Below are 16,331 nucleotides of genomic sequence, written 5' to 3'. Positions count from 1 at the left end.
GTACGCCTCGCAGAGGCGCGCGCCCGGTAGTTTCCGCTTCCTGCGTACTTGACGACGTGCTCGCTACCTGGCGGCCATTAGCGCGCGCACACGTCGCCTTCGCATAGTGCGGAAAGGCAAAACGCGGAGGAGGAAGCGGAGTGTACGGCGAGAGAGCCTCCCTCAAGCGCCAGCATGGAGCGAGGCTTAGGGGGGCTGCCTCAGCCCTCCAAGCCCGTCAGCATATCATCGAACCGACCGGTTCACATGAACTTATTCGCGACCTGGGAAGTGGACCGTTCTTCGCCCAGCTGCGTGCCCAGGTACGAGGAGGGGAAGCGGGCTGAGCTCATCGAGCAAGACGGTGGCGTTGTGGTCATGGGGGTTCACCTTTTGTTTACCTGCCATATCCCTTCGTGTGCGTCAGCTGACCACAAACATCACTCAGCTCTGACGTTTCGTGCATTGTATTCTCATCCATGAATGACATCATATGGTAACGACTAATTTCATCCTGGCGCGTATACAACACACGGTCGTGTTAACTGCAGGTTGCAGCCTGTTGCTATGGCAACCCAACACTTTAAAACCTAGGCGTCCAAAATGGCTGTCTTCAGTCTGTTGTTTTCAAAGTGTGGTCTTGCTTTTGTTGTTGTCGCAATACCCCCAACCACTTCCTGTTTATCCAGACACTCGTGATACTTTTCCAGGAAGTGATGTTGAAATCATGTTGTGCGATTGGTCGCCCCCCTGGCATAAAATCGGGAGCTCTCATTGGCCTGAGTGGCCTCTGACCTCAAGATGGTTTTATGATGTGTCAATTGGAATATCAAAAGAACATCCGAATCAGAAAACCTTTAATTGTTTCACAATGAGGAAATTTGCAGTCCACAGCAGCAATTTGAAAGGGGATGGGGGTGGGGGGTGAAAGGTAAAAAAACCTCAAGATATTCTAAGCGTCGTAAAAATGTCAGAAGACTGAGATGACATCAGCAATACAGCGGTCTCCTGTATATTTGTGGTTCGCTATTTCCAAAATGTCCTCCACGCATACAAAATGTAGAGGTGGCTTCTAAAAGCTCTTAGTGGGGTTAATTTTCAACTGCAATTGGCAGGCCGATTTTCTTTCTTAATGCCTCCAGTGTAAAACAAATGAAATAGATTTTAAAGCTTGTAAACATTGTTTCTCTTGTAATTAAGCATTTCTTAATTTCACTGGGGGGAAATGAATATTAAAGAAGCACTACACCTTGTTTTTGAGAATTAGCACATTGGTGTCAAAAAAGTATTGGGTCAACGTGATTCATTGTGAAGTTTAGCCCGGTCACTGGTGGAAGTTTTAGAGAATCTTCGCCATATGTGTCTGTTTTGGTTTTGCTGAGAAAAAAAAAAATCTGCCATTCATTTCAATGCTGTCCCCCTGACTAACAAACACAAAATAACACCCTGTGTGCTACTCATGTGGTTCTTCGGGGTCTTCCTGTTGCCTGCGGGCATTATTTTGGTTACCCCTGATTAATCCATTACGATTCTATGTATATTTTCTGTACTGTACGTCGTGGTGGAGGCAGGGGGTGGGGTCACTGTAACGTCTATGATCGGCTGACTTTTGCTGTGTGCTGCATTAGACTCTTCAGCTTGACGCTGAAGAAGCTGGTCCTTCTTAAGGAGCTGGACAAAGACCTCACCTCTGTGGTTGTCGCCGTCAAACTGCAGGTGAATGCTCAGCGATTATGTGTTAGCGCGTGAACCCTCATTTTTTTCCCCCATCTGTGTTACATTACAATACATATTGATTGAGATTAGACCACGTGTGTCAAAGTCAAGGCCCGCGAAAGCAAATCAAGCATGACAAGTGCTACGATGCTTGTTAAGTATGAATCAAAATGTCAAATTGGTATATGTAAACCACAATAACAGCAGTGTCTGAAACTTATGACAAAAAGTTAGCGGACATCAGGGCAGACATCTCTGAAAAGTTGTCTTCCTGAACTTGAAACACAAGAAGATGACTAATCGCAAACAAAACATTGTTGCAAACTACTAAGGATTTTTTAAATTAAGGATGTACCTACAACAAATGCTCCATTGCTTAATGTATCGTAAATATCCTTTGCTGATATCCGTTGCGTCGTCTGCTACGAGCCACGTGAACTCTCTTCCACGATGCTTTTAATAAAAATGATACATCAATTTCTAAGCGCCTTTCAAAGCTTTCAAGGACACTAATATACGTTTACGTTTTGTAGCGTCCTAAATTTTGTTAGCTTCTTTTGAATCTTTCTTCTGGAGCTGAGGTTTTGTGCATCTACTTTGGAAAATGATATGCGAATGCACAACCTTATAACGCTCGGGAAAGTCCAAAGCACGAAGCAGGCATCTGATTGGCTGCTGTGCCGAATATGCAAATTGACAAATGAACCGGTTTCTTTTCTTCCTTCAGCCATCGGTATTCAGTGAAATTTTAACCCGGATCCTTTCACAAAACGGTTCATACAGCCAACAACCACACACGATATAACCATCGTACTAAAACGCGAAGACTTTCATTCATCAAAACCGAAAATGAAAGGCATAAGCTTACAAAACAATGATCGCACTCACTGACAACTGTTGTGTTCACTTGGCTATCGGCCTCCCGGAAGTTAGCGGCCGATCATGTGATCATAACAAATGACGTCACGCTGACCTAACGCTCGGGAAAGTCCGGAAGCCGAAAGCAGCCTTCTGATTGGCTGCCGTGCCAAGTATGCTAATTGACGAACCGAAAGTCAGAAATTTTCAAAACGAATAAATTATACCGATTTAGAAATCTTCGTTCAAACGTTTGCTTTATTGAATAAAGCAAAGTTGTCGGCCACCAGGACGGAGACGTTCTGTAAGTTGTACGCCCGACGTAAAAGTTGCACGCCCGATGTAAAAGTTGCACGCCACGGGCATCCGGGCAGACATTGTTTCAGACACTGATAAGAGTCATTATTTTTGGGTTCAAATTTGAAAACTAGTTCTTCAATAATTTGTTGTGCATTCTGTATGGAAAATGTGGAGGAGATAAACATCCTCATGGTTTCCCCAAATTCAAAATGGTCCTTGAGAGAAAACTTTATGTATGAGGGAAAATTTGATTCACCCACCTGTTGTGGTCAGGGTTCCAAGCGGATCCTCCGCTCCAACGAGATCGTTCTGTCGTCGGCGGGCCTGACAGAGACCGACCTGCAACTCACCTTCTCTCTACAGGTAAACGTCACACATTAAAGAGAATGTGAGTGTTTGCCTGCATATGTCCTCTTATTTGTCTTCTTGCCGTTAGCTGAGTCACTCTTGCTTTTTGAGTAGTATCCTCACTTCCTGAAGAGGGATGCCAACAAGCTGCAGATCATGCTGCAGCGCCGTAAGCGCTACAAGAACAGGACCATCCTCGGCTACAAGACGCTCGCTTTGGGCCTCATCAACATGGCCGAAGTACGTCGATATTGACGGCGCTAGTTTGCATGCACGTCCCCCCAAAAAAGTGATAGAGTGTCTCCTCTCCCAGGTGATGCAGCACCCGAGCGAGGGAGCTCAGGTTCTGGGCCTGCACAGCCAGTTGAAGGATGCCTCGCTACCCGTGGCAGAGATGCGCGTCTACTCGCTGTCCAGCCAGCCCATCGACCACGAGGGACCCAAGGCCAAGATGTCGGGTACAGCCTCCATCGTGTCTATCAATTCCAACTATTTGTTGCTGTCACGGTTTGCAAGGTGGTGATGGCGGGTTCGGATCCCAAAAAGCAGGCAGGAGTGAGTAGGAGGTTGTTTGACAAATTGTATTAAATTAAAGTCAGCAGGAACAAAATGTAAAACATCAAAATCATCTGAATGGAAAAAATACAAAGTAGCAAAAGAAGACCAAAAGTAAAAGTCCGCCAAGGTTAAACAAACACGTACACGATGCATGCAGCAACCAAGCAGCAAACAAACAATGAATTGGCACCGGATGATCGTGCCAGGTGTCCTTTTAAGTGTCATTGATTATAACGACCAGCACCTGCGAGGCTGCCGGCAGGGCTAACGTCGCTACCCGCTGGTCGCCAATCTGATCGGGACGACCAGCACCTGTGCAGGTGCAGGCGGGGCCGACAGCGCCCCCCGTTGGTCGCCAACCAGATCATGACAGTACCCCCCTTCAAGGGGCTGCTTCCAGAAGTCCCAACAGTCTCCCAAAAGGTCCACTCGCCAGGGAACGGTCGGTGGAGAGGGCAACCGCTGCCTCTCCAGCATATGACGGGCGGCGGCCTGATGGGAACGGGACTCGGCCTGGGGTGGACGAAGACGCGGCACGGATCGTCGTGGGCGTCAGTGCGATCCCTCTCGCACGTTCACGCGACGGCGCATGGCCCTGCGTGGACGTCGAACTGCCAGGCGCAGAATGGCACCCCGTACGGCCGTATGGGACCAGGTCTCGGCCGGACGCCGACGTGAGCGTGAACTGCCCGGCTCCGGGGGAACGAGACCAGTCCAGAGCCGCTCCGGGATCCAGCGGTGAGTGGGGTCTCGGACTGGCGTTGACGCGGACGTTGCACGGCTCGTCGTGGATGAGACTCAATTCGTCATGCACGACGACAGCGTGGCTGGACGTGGGCGTGCAATGCCAGTCACCCAGTGTCACCCTGGACGGCCACCTGGAAGGAGGTCTCGGCCGGACGTTTACGTGGACGTTGCGGCTCGTCGAGTGACGCAATTCAAACTCGACGAGGCTTGCGCTAACGTGGACGTAGCATTGCCAGGCACAGGGTGGAAATGAGACGGGTCCGATGTACCTGCGGGATCCGATGGTTGGCCGATTCATTCTGTCACGGTTTGCAAGGTGGTGATGGCGGGTGCGCATCCCAAAAAGCAGGCAGGAGTGAGCAGGAGGTTGTTTGACAAGTTGTATTAAATTAAAGGTCAGCAGGAACAAAATGTAAAACATCAAAATCATCTCAACAGAAAAAATACAAAGTATCAAAAGAAGACCAAGTGTAAAAGTCCACCAAGGTTAAACAAACATACACAATACATGCAGCAAACAATGAACCGACAACCGGATGGTCGTGCCGGGTGTCCTTTTAAGTGACAGTGATTATAACGACCAGCACCTGCGAGGCTGCCGGCAGGGCTGACGTCGCTACCCGTTGGTCGGCAATCTGATCGGGACGACCAGCACCTGTGCAGGTGCAGGCGGGGCCGACAGCGCCCCCCGTTGGTCGCCAACCAGATCATGACAGTTGCTGGATTTGACCATTTTTTTTAAGACGACCCTAGCAACAGTTGTTCTAGTTGATCTTTTTTTTGTCCAGACCGATCTCCGGATATAGACAACTACTCGGAGGAGGAAGAGGAAAGCTACTCATCTGAGCAGGAGGGCAGCGACGATCCCATCCACGGACAAGTAGGCGACACACTTGTCTTCATTCTCAATCTTTTGGGAAGCGCTTCCATGTTTTGTCTATTAGCTTGGTTTAGCATCTTTTAGCTTTCATCGACATTTGTAAACCCGTTTTCTTTAAGTATCTGTATGATGAAGATGAGGAAGTAAAGAAGAAGAAGCCACGGCGGAAGCTGACATCCAACGCCGCCATCACCAGGGTGAGTTCATGTTCATCAACATGTTCATCATTTCGATCCTTCTCATCTTGCTCATCAACGTCTGCTTCTTGGCTTGCAGCAGCCAAACATCAAGCAGAAGTTTGTGGCCTTGCTGAAGAGGTTCAAAGTCACCGATGAGGTACGTCTAGATGCCGGAAAGGGGGCGTCATAGTCTATGGCTCGCTGATGTCCCCTCACTGTTGCATCCAGGTGGGCTTCGGTCTAGAGCACGTGTCTAGGGAGCAGATCCAGGAAGTGGAGGAGGACCTGGATGAGCTCTACGATAGCCTGGAAATGTACAACCCGAGCGATAGCGGGCCCGACGTGGAGGAGACCGACAGCATCATGAGCACGCCCAAACCCAAGCTGAGGTAACAGCTCTTCTTTTGGTCTGTGAGAGTTAAAAAAAAACAAATAAATGACTAGATACATAAATAGATAAATAAATGAGTTAATAGATGGACGAATGAATAAATGGAAAGAAAAAATACATACATAAATAAACAGATACATAACTAAATAAATAAACAAATGAAGAAATACATAAATAGATAAATAAATATACAAATAAGTAGATGAATAAATGAATAAACGGATGGATAAATATATACATAAATAAACAGATTAAAATACACAAATAAATACATAAAGAAATAAACGGATACATACATACATAAATACATTTATAAATAAATACATACATAGATAAACAGATAAATAACTAAATAAATACACAAATAAAGAAATTGATTAATGAATAGATTGATGAATAAATTAATAAAGAAATGAATAAATGGAGAAATGGATAAATACATAAATAAATGGGGAAAATAGCATTGTCTGGTATGTATTTTTGAAAAAAAATAGCGTAATAAGAATGAAATAGAATCTAAAGAATTAAACAATTTCATCGGATTAAATTCAAGTCATGCTGCTCCTTCTGTTACAGCCACATTGGCCATACTGCCGTCATCGAAACATGAAAAATAACACTTCTGCAAGTGAATAAGTCGGTAGCTGTACGTTTACAGAGGAAATAAAAAGTAATATACGCCATACAAATATTTATTTAAAGGGTTCTAACACCATGGCTATCGATGATTGACCAATCAATGGTGTTTTACTTATGTGTTAGCACAAAGCTAGCAGAAGGATTCTTAAGTTGTTTCAAACACAAAGCATCTCGACGTGCACATTTATTTTCGAGGGTAGTGTTAGTAACATGTTTAGAATACAAATACATGTAATGTACACATAGCCGCAGTGTTAAATGCTCTTTGTTTGCAGGCCCTTTTTCGAGGGAATGTCTCAGTCGAGCTCCCAGACAGAAATCGGAAGTCTGAACAGCAAAGGCAGTTTGGGCCGGGATACTCTGAGCCCGGTACGTTAGCATGCAGGTTCTTCAGACTGGGCTTTTTTTGTTGCCTGTCATATGATGAGCGCGGTTCCATCAACAGGGGGAGCACCCTCCTACGGAGAAAATGAAAACATCTCGTAGCCGCACCCTGGACGAGGCAGTTTCGGAGAGTGAGACGCTGGTACGTATTTCCTACTGGGGTTTTCGTGTGTTTATCATGTCGCGTTACAGACGCTCCCCTACTTGAACATTCGAATTACAAACAACGGTACATACAAACATTTTTGCTCTCGCTAACTTATGTAGTATTCTCTCCAGTTGTACATGTACATATCTTTATTTTATTAAAATTTTTATTTTTCAGCACAAACCAATATACAGGCGACTTATACAAGCCTTAAAGGACAACCGCCATCACGTTTTTTTTACTGACATCACAAAAACGTTTTATAGCATCTAAAATACCCAAAACACGCAGTATGATATTTTTATTCAAATGCAAAACACCAATAAAAATTACTTAAAGTGTCCAAAATCTGCAAAAAATTGAGCTGCGAATTGGGCATTTTCAGAAAGTCCCGCCCCCAGTCGTGACGTCACGCCAAGACGTCTTGCATTGCTGCAGAATGAAAACAATGGCTTCAGATTCGGAGAATATGCTTTCTTGTTACACATCCAGTTATGAATATGATTCAAATAGTTCTGAAGAGGAAAGCATACATGTTTGCAATCGATTAAAGAATTTATTCCGTGCCATTTTGTGGCAACATTGGGGGGAAATGTATCACCAAAAAAGAGGCAGAAAATGGCGTCCAAGCTCCTGTGAGGAATTAATCAGCCTGTTTCCACAGGCTGATAAATTCCTTCCATGGAGCTTGGTCGCCCTCTTCTGGCGTCTTTTTGGTGCAACACGAGGTTTTCAGACCAAACAAGTACAGCAAAATACATTGACGTGATGGAAGGACTGCTACAATGTGTCTTTTTTTTCGGTCAGGGGCGTTCCTTCAGTGACGTCACGTACGGACTCGTCACCAACTCAAAAATAAGACTTCCTGAATATTCAGTGCAAGTCTTAAAACGTAAAATATAGCTATATGCGGTGGAATCTTTGTGAAATACGCTCAGTAGAAGTCATTTGAGGCAATTTTACAAATTATGGACAAATTATGGACACAACTTGTCCAGAGACAACCGACACCTCCGGACAAGTTGTCAGTCAGTCTTTTCTTTGAAACAAACACGAATGCTTTTCTTGACCCCGTGATTACATTCTTGCTTTTATGTGAATTGCGATTCACCACAATTTTCTTATTATGAACTCCATTGTATAGGCCATTCGTACGTAAATTTGTAACTTTTCATCTTGAAAGTTGAAGCAACTTTTTGTATGCACCACCATTAAACAATCTGCATTGATGTTGACATCTTGTAGCTTATTATTTGTTATACATGTCCTTATATGCCACATATCACCAAAGTTGATGCTATATTGCTAGTTCACGGTGCTTCATATATGCTTCATATGTCGTGTCCTTCACCGGTTTCGTCGCTTGCATACGGCTCGAATTGATACGGAAGGACTTCTTTAATCAATTGCAAACCACTTATGCTTTACTCCTCAGAACTCTTTAAATCATATTCATAACTGATATTCATATTATATTCATAACACAACTTGTCCGGAGACGTCGGTTGTCCTTTAAGCCTCTGTGTTTCACGTGTGCGCACGCAGGAAGTTGCAGATCAGGAACCGCTCTCCGACGCCCCGCCCTGCATCACGGTGTCCGTGCCAGAGAAACCACGTACGCCCATGAAGTCTGGCAAAAGTGAAAGCCAACCGGCGCCATCGCCACGGTAACTAGAAGGCCGCCATAGTTGCACTGCAGTCAGTAATGACAATTAGTTCACAGTAACTTCCTGTCATCTCCCAATCTTTCACTATTTGGTTGTAGTGTTTTTAACTGACTCTCGGTTTGATCAGTGATAAAGTAATAATGGAGAAAAAAAGAATTGTCTTTTCACACTGCAATTCCAGTCAGTATTTTGAGTTTCAGCTAAAGAAAATATTAAGTTTGACGCCACACTGTGCTGTTGACACTACCAGGATGTCCACCCCCCAAAAAACATACATACATAAATAAGTAGATGAATAACTACATAAATAGAGTCCCAGAAGGCTTTGTGATGGTTGACGTCCCTTAAAAAATATATTTATAAAAAAGTACTTTATTAAGAGTAAATCACCAGGCTAAAACACGCTGTCTGCAAAACCTGTTAAGTGAAATTTTGAAATACAGTAAAGTCTCGTTATATCGATATCGGATATATCGATAGTCCCGGTTATATTGATACTATTTCTATGCACGCACGGAGAAAATTACATGCAAACAGGGTCGGATATATCGATAGTCCCGGTTATATCGATATTTTTTCGGACTCCCTTGAATATCGATATAACGAGACTTTACTGTACTTTTTTTTTACTGGAAGTGGAATCCGTCAAAGCTCATTTTTTAGAAAATAAAAATAATTAATGTGAAGTAAAAAAAAGTATCCATTCATCCATTTTCCAAGCTGCTATCCTCGCTTGGACACCAATTTTTATTTTTAATTTAAAACGAAATTTTATTCTTACACATCACGATTAAAAATATGCTGTTGAGATAATAACTGGTTGTCAAATTAATTTTTAAGTGGGGGTTGTCGTCAACTGGTGAATTAGCTACTTTTTAAATAGTTATCAGTAATGTTAATTTTTAAAGGTAATTAGTAAGGTAACTTGATTTTTCAAGGCAACATTTCTTCTTTTCCTTTGGGCTTTTCCCATCAAGGGGACGCCACGGCGAATCAGTGTTCTCCATCTTCAAAGGTTTGATTCGCATGTTTGTTTTGGCCAAGCTTTTCCGTCGGATGCCCTTCCTGACACAACCCTCTGTATTTATCCGGGCTTGGGACCGGCACAAGAAAACAGTGGCTTGTGTCCCTTTGTGGCTTCAGAACAAGCAACTCGATGAACTTAATAAAGAAGAAGATACTCAGTAAAAGGCTCCCAAACACAAAACAACACTGACCATAGTAAAGAAAACGTTACGGTGTGATTAACTCATTCACTGCCATTTATTCTGGTTTTGTTTTTAATTGCTGGGGCGGGGGATTGCGTTTGAAGCTTCGGTCGGAATGTTTTTCTCTCTCACGAGATGGCAGCAATCACCTTTTGTACAGCCGCCCCCACTTCAAGCTCAGATAACTCCAGACCCATATAACTTACGAATTAACTCTTTTTTCTGATGAAAGAAGAGAGTCTAAGGTTTCTTACGCTTCATTGAATGTTTATGTAGTCCTAAAACTCAACATTCTGTGGGTCCTGCAATTTGAGTGAAAATGACAAAAACCCTTGCACTGGAGTGGACACATATTTGCACTTCATCTGGCAGTGAATGAGTTAAGGTCATTTAGCTTGAGTGATGATTCTTTTGAATTCATCACTACTGCCGTCATTTCAATGTTTGACGGATCCGTCAAAAAGTTGATGTACAGTTATAGTTGACAAACACTCAGAAACAGTCTGTCGGTATGCAGGTTGGACGGAGGCCACACCCCCTCCAGGCAGAAGCGCAGCGGGAGCACCCACATCAAGTCCAAAGTGCCGAGTGAGCGCGCCAACAGCTCGGACTCCGAAAGGTCACCCGAGTTGGGACAAGGCACGCCGGTAAACATAGCCGCCTGTTACCACCTTGCTCGTTTTGGGCCCTATAAAGCAAGCGTTCGTTCACCTGTGCGCGTAGGTGCTGAGGAAGGCCATGTACGACCAGCTCAACCACATCCTGTTGGCTGACTCGGCCCTGCCGGAAAGCCTCATCCTGGTCAATGGCGGAGACTGGCAGGGGCAGGTCGGCCTGAATATGCTCGCGTTCACCGATGCGTCTGCGGCCCAACTTAGCACTTAACTGTGTGCTTGCATGTGTGACAGTACGTGCTGGAGCAGCTGCAAGTGCACAAGCAGCCGGTGGTGTCCACCTGCTCCCCAGCGGAGATCCAGGCCGTCCTGTCCGCCATTCTCACGCGCATCCAAAAGTTGTGAGCACTCGTGTGCCGCCGCGTTTCTTGGCTATGACTTGGAAATCCAGTCAAAGGGTTAAGAGTTGTATTTGTGTCGATTCACGCAGTTGCAACTGTAATGCTTCCATGCCACGTGCAGTCAAGGTGGCAGCCGTGGGGAGCCAGAGTTACCTGGCTGCAATTTTGCAATTCTTCGTGACGCAGTTGGCCAACAAAACGTCGGACTGGCTCAACCACATGCGCTTTCTGGTTGTTCCTCTGGGTAGGCCGCAACGTTGTTGTTTGATAAGCTCCGCCTACCACGTTTTGTGACATCTTTGCTCTCCATGCCCAGGCTCCCATCCTGTCGCCAAGCATCTGGGCGCCCTGGACAACCGCTACAGCTCTTTCTTCCTGGATGGCGCTTGGCGAGACGTCTTCAGTCGTACCGAGCCTCCTCCTACAGGTAACGCCATTCCAGTGATGTCATCAATATGGCATCCATACTAATAGATACTGAGTGCAAATATCACGTGACGGAGCAAGATTGTATAACCTAGCTTGATTTTGAGCACTGAAACTTTGAACTGTGGTTGTTGTAGAAAAGAAAAGGCATAACCAAAAACTGGACAAAACATTTTAGTTTGACATATAATTAAAAAGAATAATACTTTCGACAAAACTAACTGAAATTACATTTTAGATTGACAAAACTAGCGAAAATCTGGTACATAATTAGAGTACAAATATCTTTTATTTATGTGTTTTGCAATTAATTTAATTCACAAGTCTTTGGGTTTGATTTTTACTGTAATCTTAAATGTTGTCGTCCTATTTTAACTTCAAAATGGCGCCGCAAGAGTGGCTGCCTTTCCAGCAGCTCCTGTATTTTGTTTTTCTACTTCTTTCTTTCTTTTCCTCTTCCTTTCATAACTTTGCTGCTGTGTTGCTTCCGGGTCGAGTGAATGTTGGTGGGAATGGCTACTGCTGCTCACCCGCAAAAAAAAACCCATGACTGTAAAGTGTCCTTGACAGTTTTGAAAGGCACTTCGAAATGAAATGTATTGTTATATTCTTATTATTTTCACTGCGTGTCGCCAAGAGGCGACGTCAACTCGCAGCAACCAATAAAAAAAAACAGCCGCCCTGGCAGTCAAATGGATTCTATGCTTTGATGACTTTTATGACTTGAATTATTTGACTCAGCTCAAAGTGTGACGCTAGCGAACAACTCTCTTGCTTTTATTTCACAGTGGGACAAATAAATCATTTGGTTGAAAAAAAATAAAACCAACCCAACAAATAAAAAAAATCTGTATTAAAACTAGCTAGATTTCAAAATACAAGAATGACAATTCCAAAACAATGAAAACCTTTCAAGGTAAAGCCTTGAGACTTACTTATGCCACCCATGTTCGTCCAGATCAACTGGATGTGGCGGGAAGGATCGCTCAATACATCAACGGCGCCACGCTCACGCACCAACTTCCCATCGCCGAGGCCATGTTGACCTGCAAACATAGGACGTGAGTAACGTCTCCGCCCGCCACAGGCGTCCTTTCCTGTGTGCTCAGTCATGGCTGATGTCTCTCTTTGCAGGAGAGAGGAAGAATCCTACCAGAAGTTTATTCCGTTCATCGGTGTAAGCGCCTGCTCATTTTGCCATCTGGCACGCCGGCTTTAGCGCTTTGATTGACATCACTTCCTGTTTTGCAGGTAGTCAAGGTGGGCGTGATCGAGTCCGGACTGTTATTGTCTGGTGAGTAAAAATACAAGGCCCACATTTAATGATGTCATAATCCCATTGTATTTATTTATTTGTTCATTCATCTACCCATTATTTATTGATTTACCTATTTGTGTATTTACTTGTTTATTTATTTGTTTGTCTATTTACCCACCACCAATGTTTCCTCTCGCGCACTGCTTGCACATACTCAGCGCACAAGAACATCTATGCAGCGCACATTTTGCAATGTAACTCAATGAGTGACAGGTGTCCAGCCAATAATGCCATACAGGTCACGTACGCGATACTGGCGTGAAACTGGTGTGTGGCCACAGCGTAACATTAGTGATGGGAATCCCGTCTCTTTTCAGAGAGCTGGCTCTTTTGGCTCCCAAATGGCTCCTCAGTTTTTTTTGCTTAAATTAATTAACTACCAAAAATCAGGTAAAATTATATGAAAAACGAATTACTCATGTAAAAAATACACTATATCAAATATTTTTTATTTATATGGCTAGATTTATATGTGCGCAGAGAGCATCCGTGAACTTTCACTTTCCCTGTGGTTACTCTGGTCTGATGATCAGCTGTCACTAATTTGGTTTCTATATTAATAATGCTATCATACCAACCAGTAAAAAATATAATAACAACATAATGTGATAACATTTGTCCACCAGTCTACCCTAACACCTCCCCCTTCGCCTCCTCCTCACTGCTGCGTGTGTCTGTAATTCTCCCCTCCCTCCTCTACCACTGATATCACCAATCACGTGCGGCTTTAACCAAAGACTGGGGGCGGGGAATAGAGGACAAAAAAAGTCGACTCCCATTTCCAGCTCCTTGTTAGTCACCGGCTCTTTTCCTTCACTTCAGAGATCCGGCTCTAAGAACCGGCTCGTTCGCGAACGACACATCACTCGTACACATCTGATGTTGCTCACAGTGGTCCTCAGTGTGCTCAGGGAGCTTGTGCGTCTGCTCAGACACATGAAAAATTAGAGGGAACATTGCCCACCACCCGTATATTAATGTATTTATTAATTTATGGACTGGTTTATTTATTAATTTATTTCTTTATTGATGTGTTTATTTATTTATCTATCCATTTATCTATTTGTTTGTGTTTGTTTGTTCATTTGGTTAATCGTTCATCTAACTATGATTTATTTTACCTATTTGTTTATTTATTCATTTGTTTATTTACCCACCACCCTTATATATATCTATTTATTCATTTATTACTGGTTTATTTATCCATTTATCTATTTATTTACTTGTTTATTTATTTACCCACCACACACCACCCATATATTCATGTATGTAATAATTTAATTACTGGTTTATTTATTAATGTATTTATTTGTTTATTTATTCATCTGTCTATCCATTTATCTATTTGTTTGTTTGCTCATCTAACCATTATATATTTATTTAGCTATTTGTTTATTTGTTTGTTCATTTATTTACCCACCACCGGTACATTTATTTATGTATTTACTGGTTTATTTATTTGTTTATGTATTTATTCATCTAGCCATTATTTCTTTATTTACCTATTCATTTATTTGTTTACCCACCACCAGTATATTTATTTATTTATTTATTTATTCATTAATTTCATTTATTTATTTGTTTATTTATGTCTTTATGTCTTTGTTTTTATTGATTCGGATTTTGTTTTTTTTATGGTTTTTAAGGTGAGGCAGAGGAGGGCTTTGCTGTGAGTTTGGCCGTCCCTTCCTCGTCCCCGCCATCCCACGGCTCCCCCGCAGGGATGATCAAGGAAGCGGCCACCCCCCCTCCGTCCCCATCCATTGGAAGCGTTGCAGCGCAGGGGTGAGAATCTTAGCCTCAGACCATGTCCATGCCCCCTGCTCCAAAAACATACTAACAAGCGACCGCTCGCTCACAGGAGCCCCGGCATGTCGCACGGCGTGGACGCCATCGGCCTGCAGGTGGACTACTGGCTGGCGTCGCTGGCTGAGAAGAGGCGAGAAGGCGAGCGGCGCGACACGGCCAGCAAGAACACGCTGAAGAGCGCCTTTCGCTCACTGCAGGTCAGCAGGTTGCCAGGCGGGGGCAGCGGCGGGGGTGGCGAGCCTCACGGCATTCAATTCAGTACAATGGCCATGACGGTGGTGACCAAGGAAAAGAACAAGAAAGGTGTGAGCGTAGTCAAAAGACTCCTAGCGTCTTTGGTTTTATTCTGCTTATGTTGTGTCCATTTTCCCCAGTGTCCACCATCTTCCTAGGAAAGAAACCCAAAGAAAAGGAGGTGGACTCTAAGAGTCAGATGATCGAAGGCATCAGTCGGCTCATCTGCTCGGCCAAGCAGCAACAGACCATCTTAAAAGGTAATCATAACAAGCAGTGCATCGTGGATTTTCAAATTCACTATTTTGCATGCCGACATATTCCTTCTGTCGGCCTTCAGTGTCTGTCGACGGCGTCGAGTGGAATGACGTCAAGTTCTTCCAATTGGCCGCCCAGTGGCCGACTCACGTCAAGTACCTTCCTGTCGGACTTTTCGGTTACAACAAACCCCCGTCCTAGATGGCAGCAATGGTCCATTGGGGCCCCTTTGCCCCTCCTGCACACGCACACGTTGCGCTTTATGCAATCCAGAAGAACCGTCACATACTTTATGCTTTCCCTTATCACAACCCGGGACCCTTATTGTGAGATTCCAAGTGGTACAATGTTCCCCCGATCATGTGTGGGTTGACAACACCCCCAAAAGTTTTACAATTGCTTACAGATTCCACAACATCGTGGCAGTGCCCCACTTTTTTGTTGTGGACTAATGATATGAATATGGGATCAGTATTTTAAATAATGGAGGTTCATGTTTAAAAGAAAGAAAACAGGTTTATGATGAAATGTGACCATGCAGGGGAACAGTGTCCATTAAAAGTGGCTACGTATGTGTAAGAATGTATCTTCCATTGCACAGAACAGGTTTACCATGTCGCTGTGTGTAGTATATATTGTACTGTGTGAACAAAAAAAAAACATTCTTTGTTCTATCGAAGGAATATATTAGGTGACTGTTTAAAAAAGCATTCAATGATGTCTAGATCTCTGAAAGGTCATGTGGAAGATTCATGCAAAACAAAAGAAGCAAGTAACTCAAAGGATTTTTAGTGCATTTTCTTGGTGCTGAAAAAAGTGTTCTCTGTGCTCAAGTCTGCCTTTCTTGGTTTTGTTGCTTTGCTTGTAAATGGATCTACGTTGTGAGTAACGTGTGGAGAGATGTTTTGCACATGAGCCGTCGTCTCTTCAGCGTTTTGCCTCTTAACAATAATAATAATAATAATCATAATAATAATGATGATGATGCTTGTACATATGTGATATTGTTTCATGTTTTGTAGGACTGCTTTTTCATTGATGCATTTGTCAAACACAAGTGAATGGAAAGTGCTTGTTTTATTTTGTCCAATCACAAAGTTGGCACAGATGGCAAAGGTGTCAATCTATGTTTGTACATTTTGTTTACATCATATAAAAATGTATACAACAAATATTGTTATGAATCATTGAAATCCCTAAAAAACTGTGGTTAGAAGAAGGCCTCCTGTATAGGGAAACAAATAATTACTTTTAAATCTGAATCATTCT

General features: G+C 43.5%; 1 protein-coding gene across 1 annotated transcript; it reads left to right on the top strand.

The window, feature by feature from the left end:
• The first annotated feature begins 50 nt into the window (after positions 1-50).
• On the top strand, positions 51-16,255 carry pacs1b (phosphofurin acidic cluster sorting protein 1b). Its single transcript, XM_088990462.1, has 24 exons — positions 51-302; positions 1,608-1,695; positions 3,127-3,216; positions 3,316-3,441; positions 3,515-3,659; positions 5,295-5,386; positions 5,506-5,583; positions 5,663-5,722; positions 5,794-5,954; positions 6,871-6,964; positions 7,041-7,121; positions 8,673-8,794; positions 10,520-10,649; positions 10,726-10,830; positions 10,911-11,017; positions 11,107-11,261; positions 11,334-11,444; positions 12,402-12,504; positions 12,578-12,620; positions 12,695-12,737; positions 14,408-14,546; positions 14,623-14,873; positions 14,945-15,064; positions 15,145-16,255. Exons 1-24 carry the CDS (start codon positions 175-177, stop codon positions 15,261-15,263), a joined length of 2,691 nt encoding a protein of 896 aa, XP_088846588.1. The 5' UTR covers positions 51-174; the 3' UTR covers positions 15,264-16,255.
• Positions 16,256-16,331: the final 76 nt, after the last annotated feature.

This window comes from Hippocampus bargibanti, linkage group LG02 (genome assembly GCF_051943395.1).
Source record: "Hippocampus bargibanti isolate YZ-2025 linkage group LG02, ASM5194339v1, whole genome shotgun sequence".
Classification (NCBI taxonomy): domain Eukaryota; kingdom Metazoa; phylum Chordata; class Actinopteri; order Syngnathiformes; family Syngnathidae; genus Hippocampus; species Hippocampus bargibanti.
The sequence above is the reverse complement of the archived record's forward strand: the minus strand, read 5'-3'. Positions and strand labels throughout refer to the sequence as shown.

Excerpts from the sequence above, each read along its gene's own strand:
- pacs1b (XM_088990462.1), top strand. The coding sequence starts at position 175 with ATGGAGCGAGGCTTAGGGGGGCTGCCTCAGCCCTCCAAGCCCGTCAGC. Across the intron at positions 10,831-10,910 it reads GCGGAGACTGGCAGGGGCAG|TACGTGCTGGAGCAGCTGCA; the intron begins GTCGGCCTGAAT and ends CATGTGTGACAG. Across the intron at positions 15,065-15,144 it reads GCAACAGACCATCTTAAAAG|TGTCTGTCGACGGCGTCGAG; the intron begins GTAATCATAACA and ends GTCGGCCTTCAG.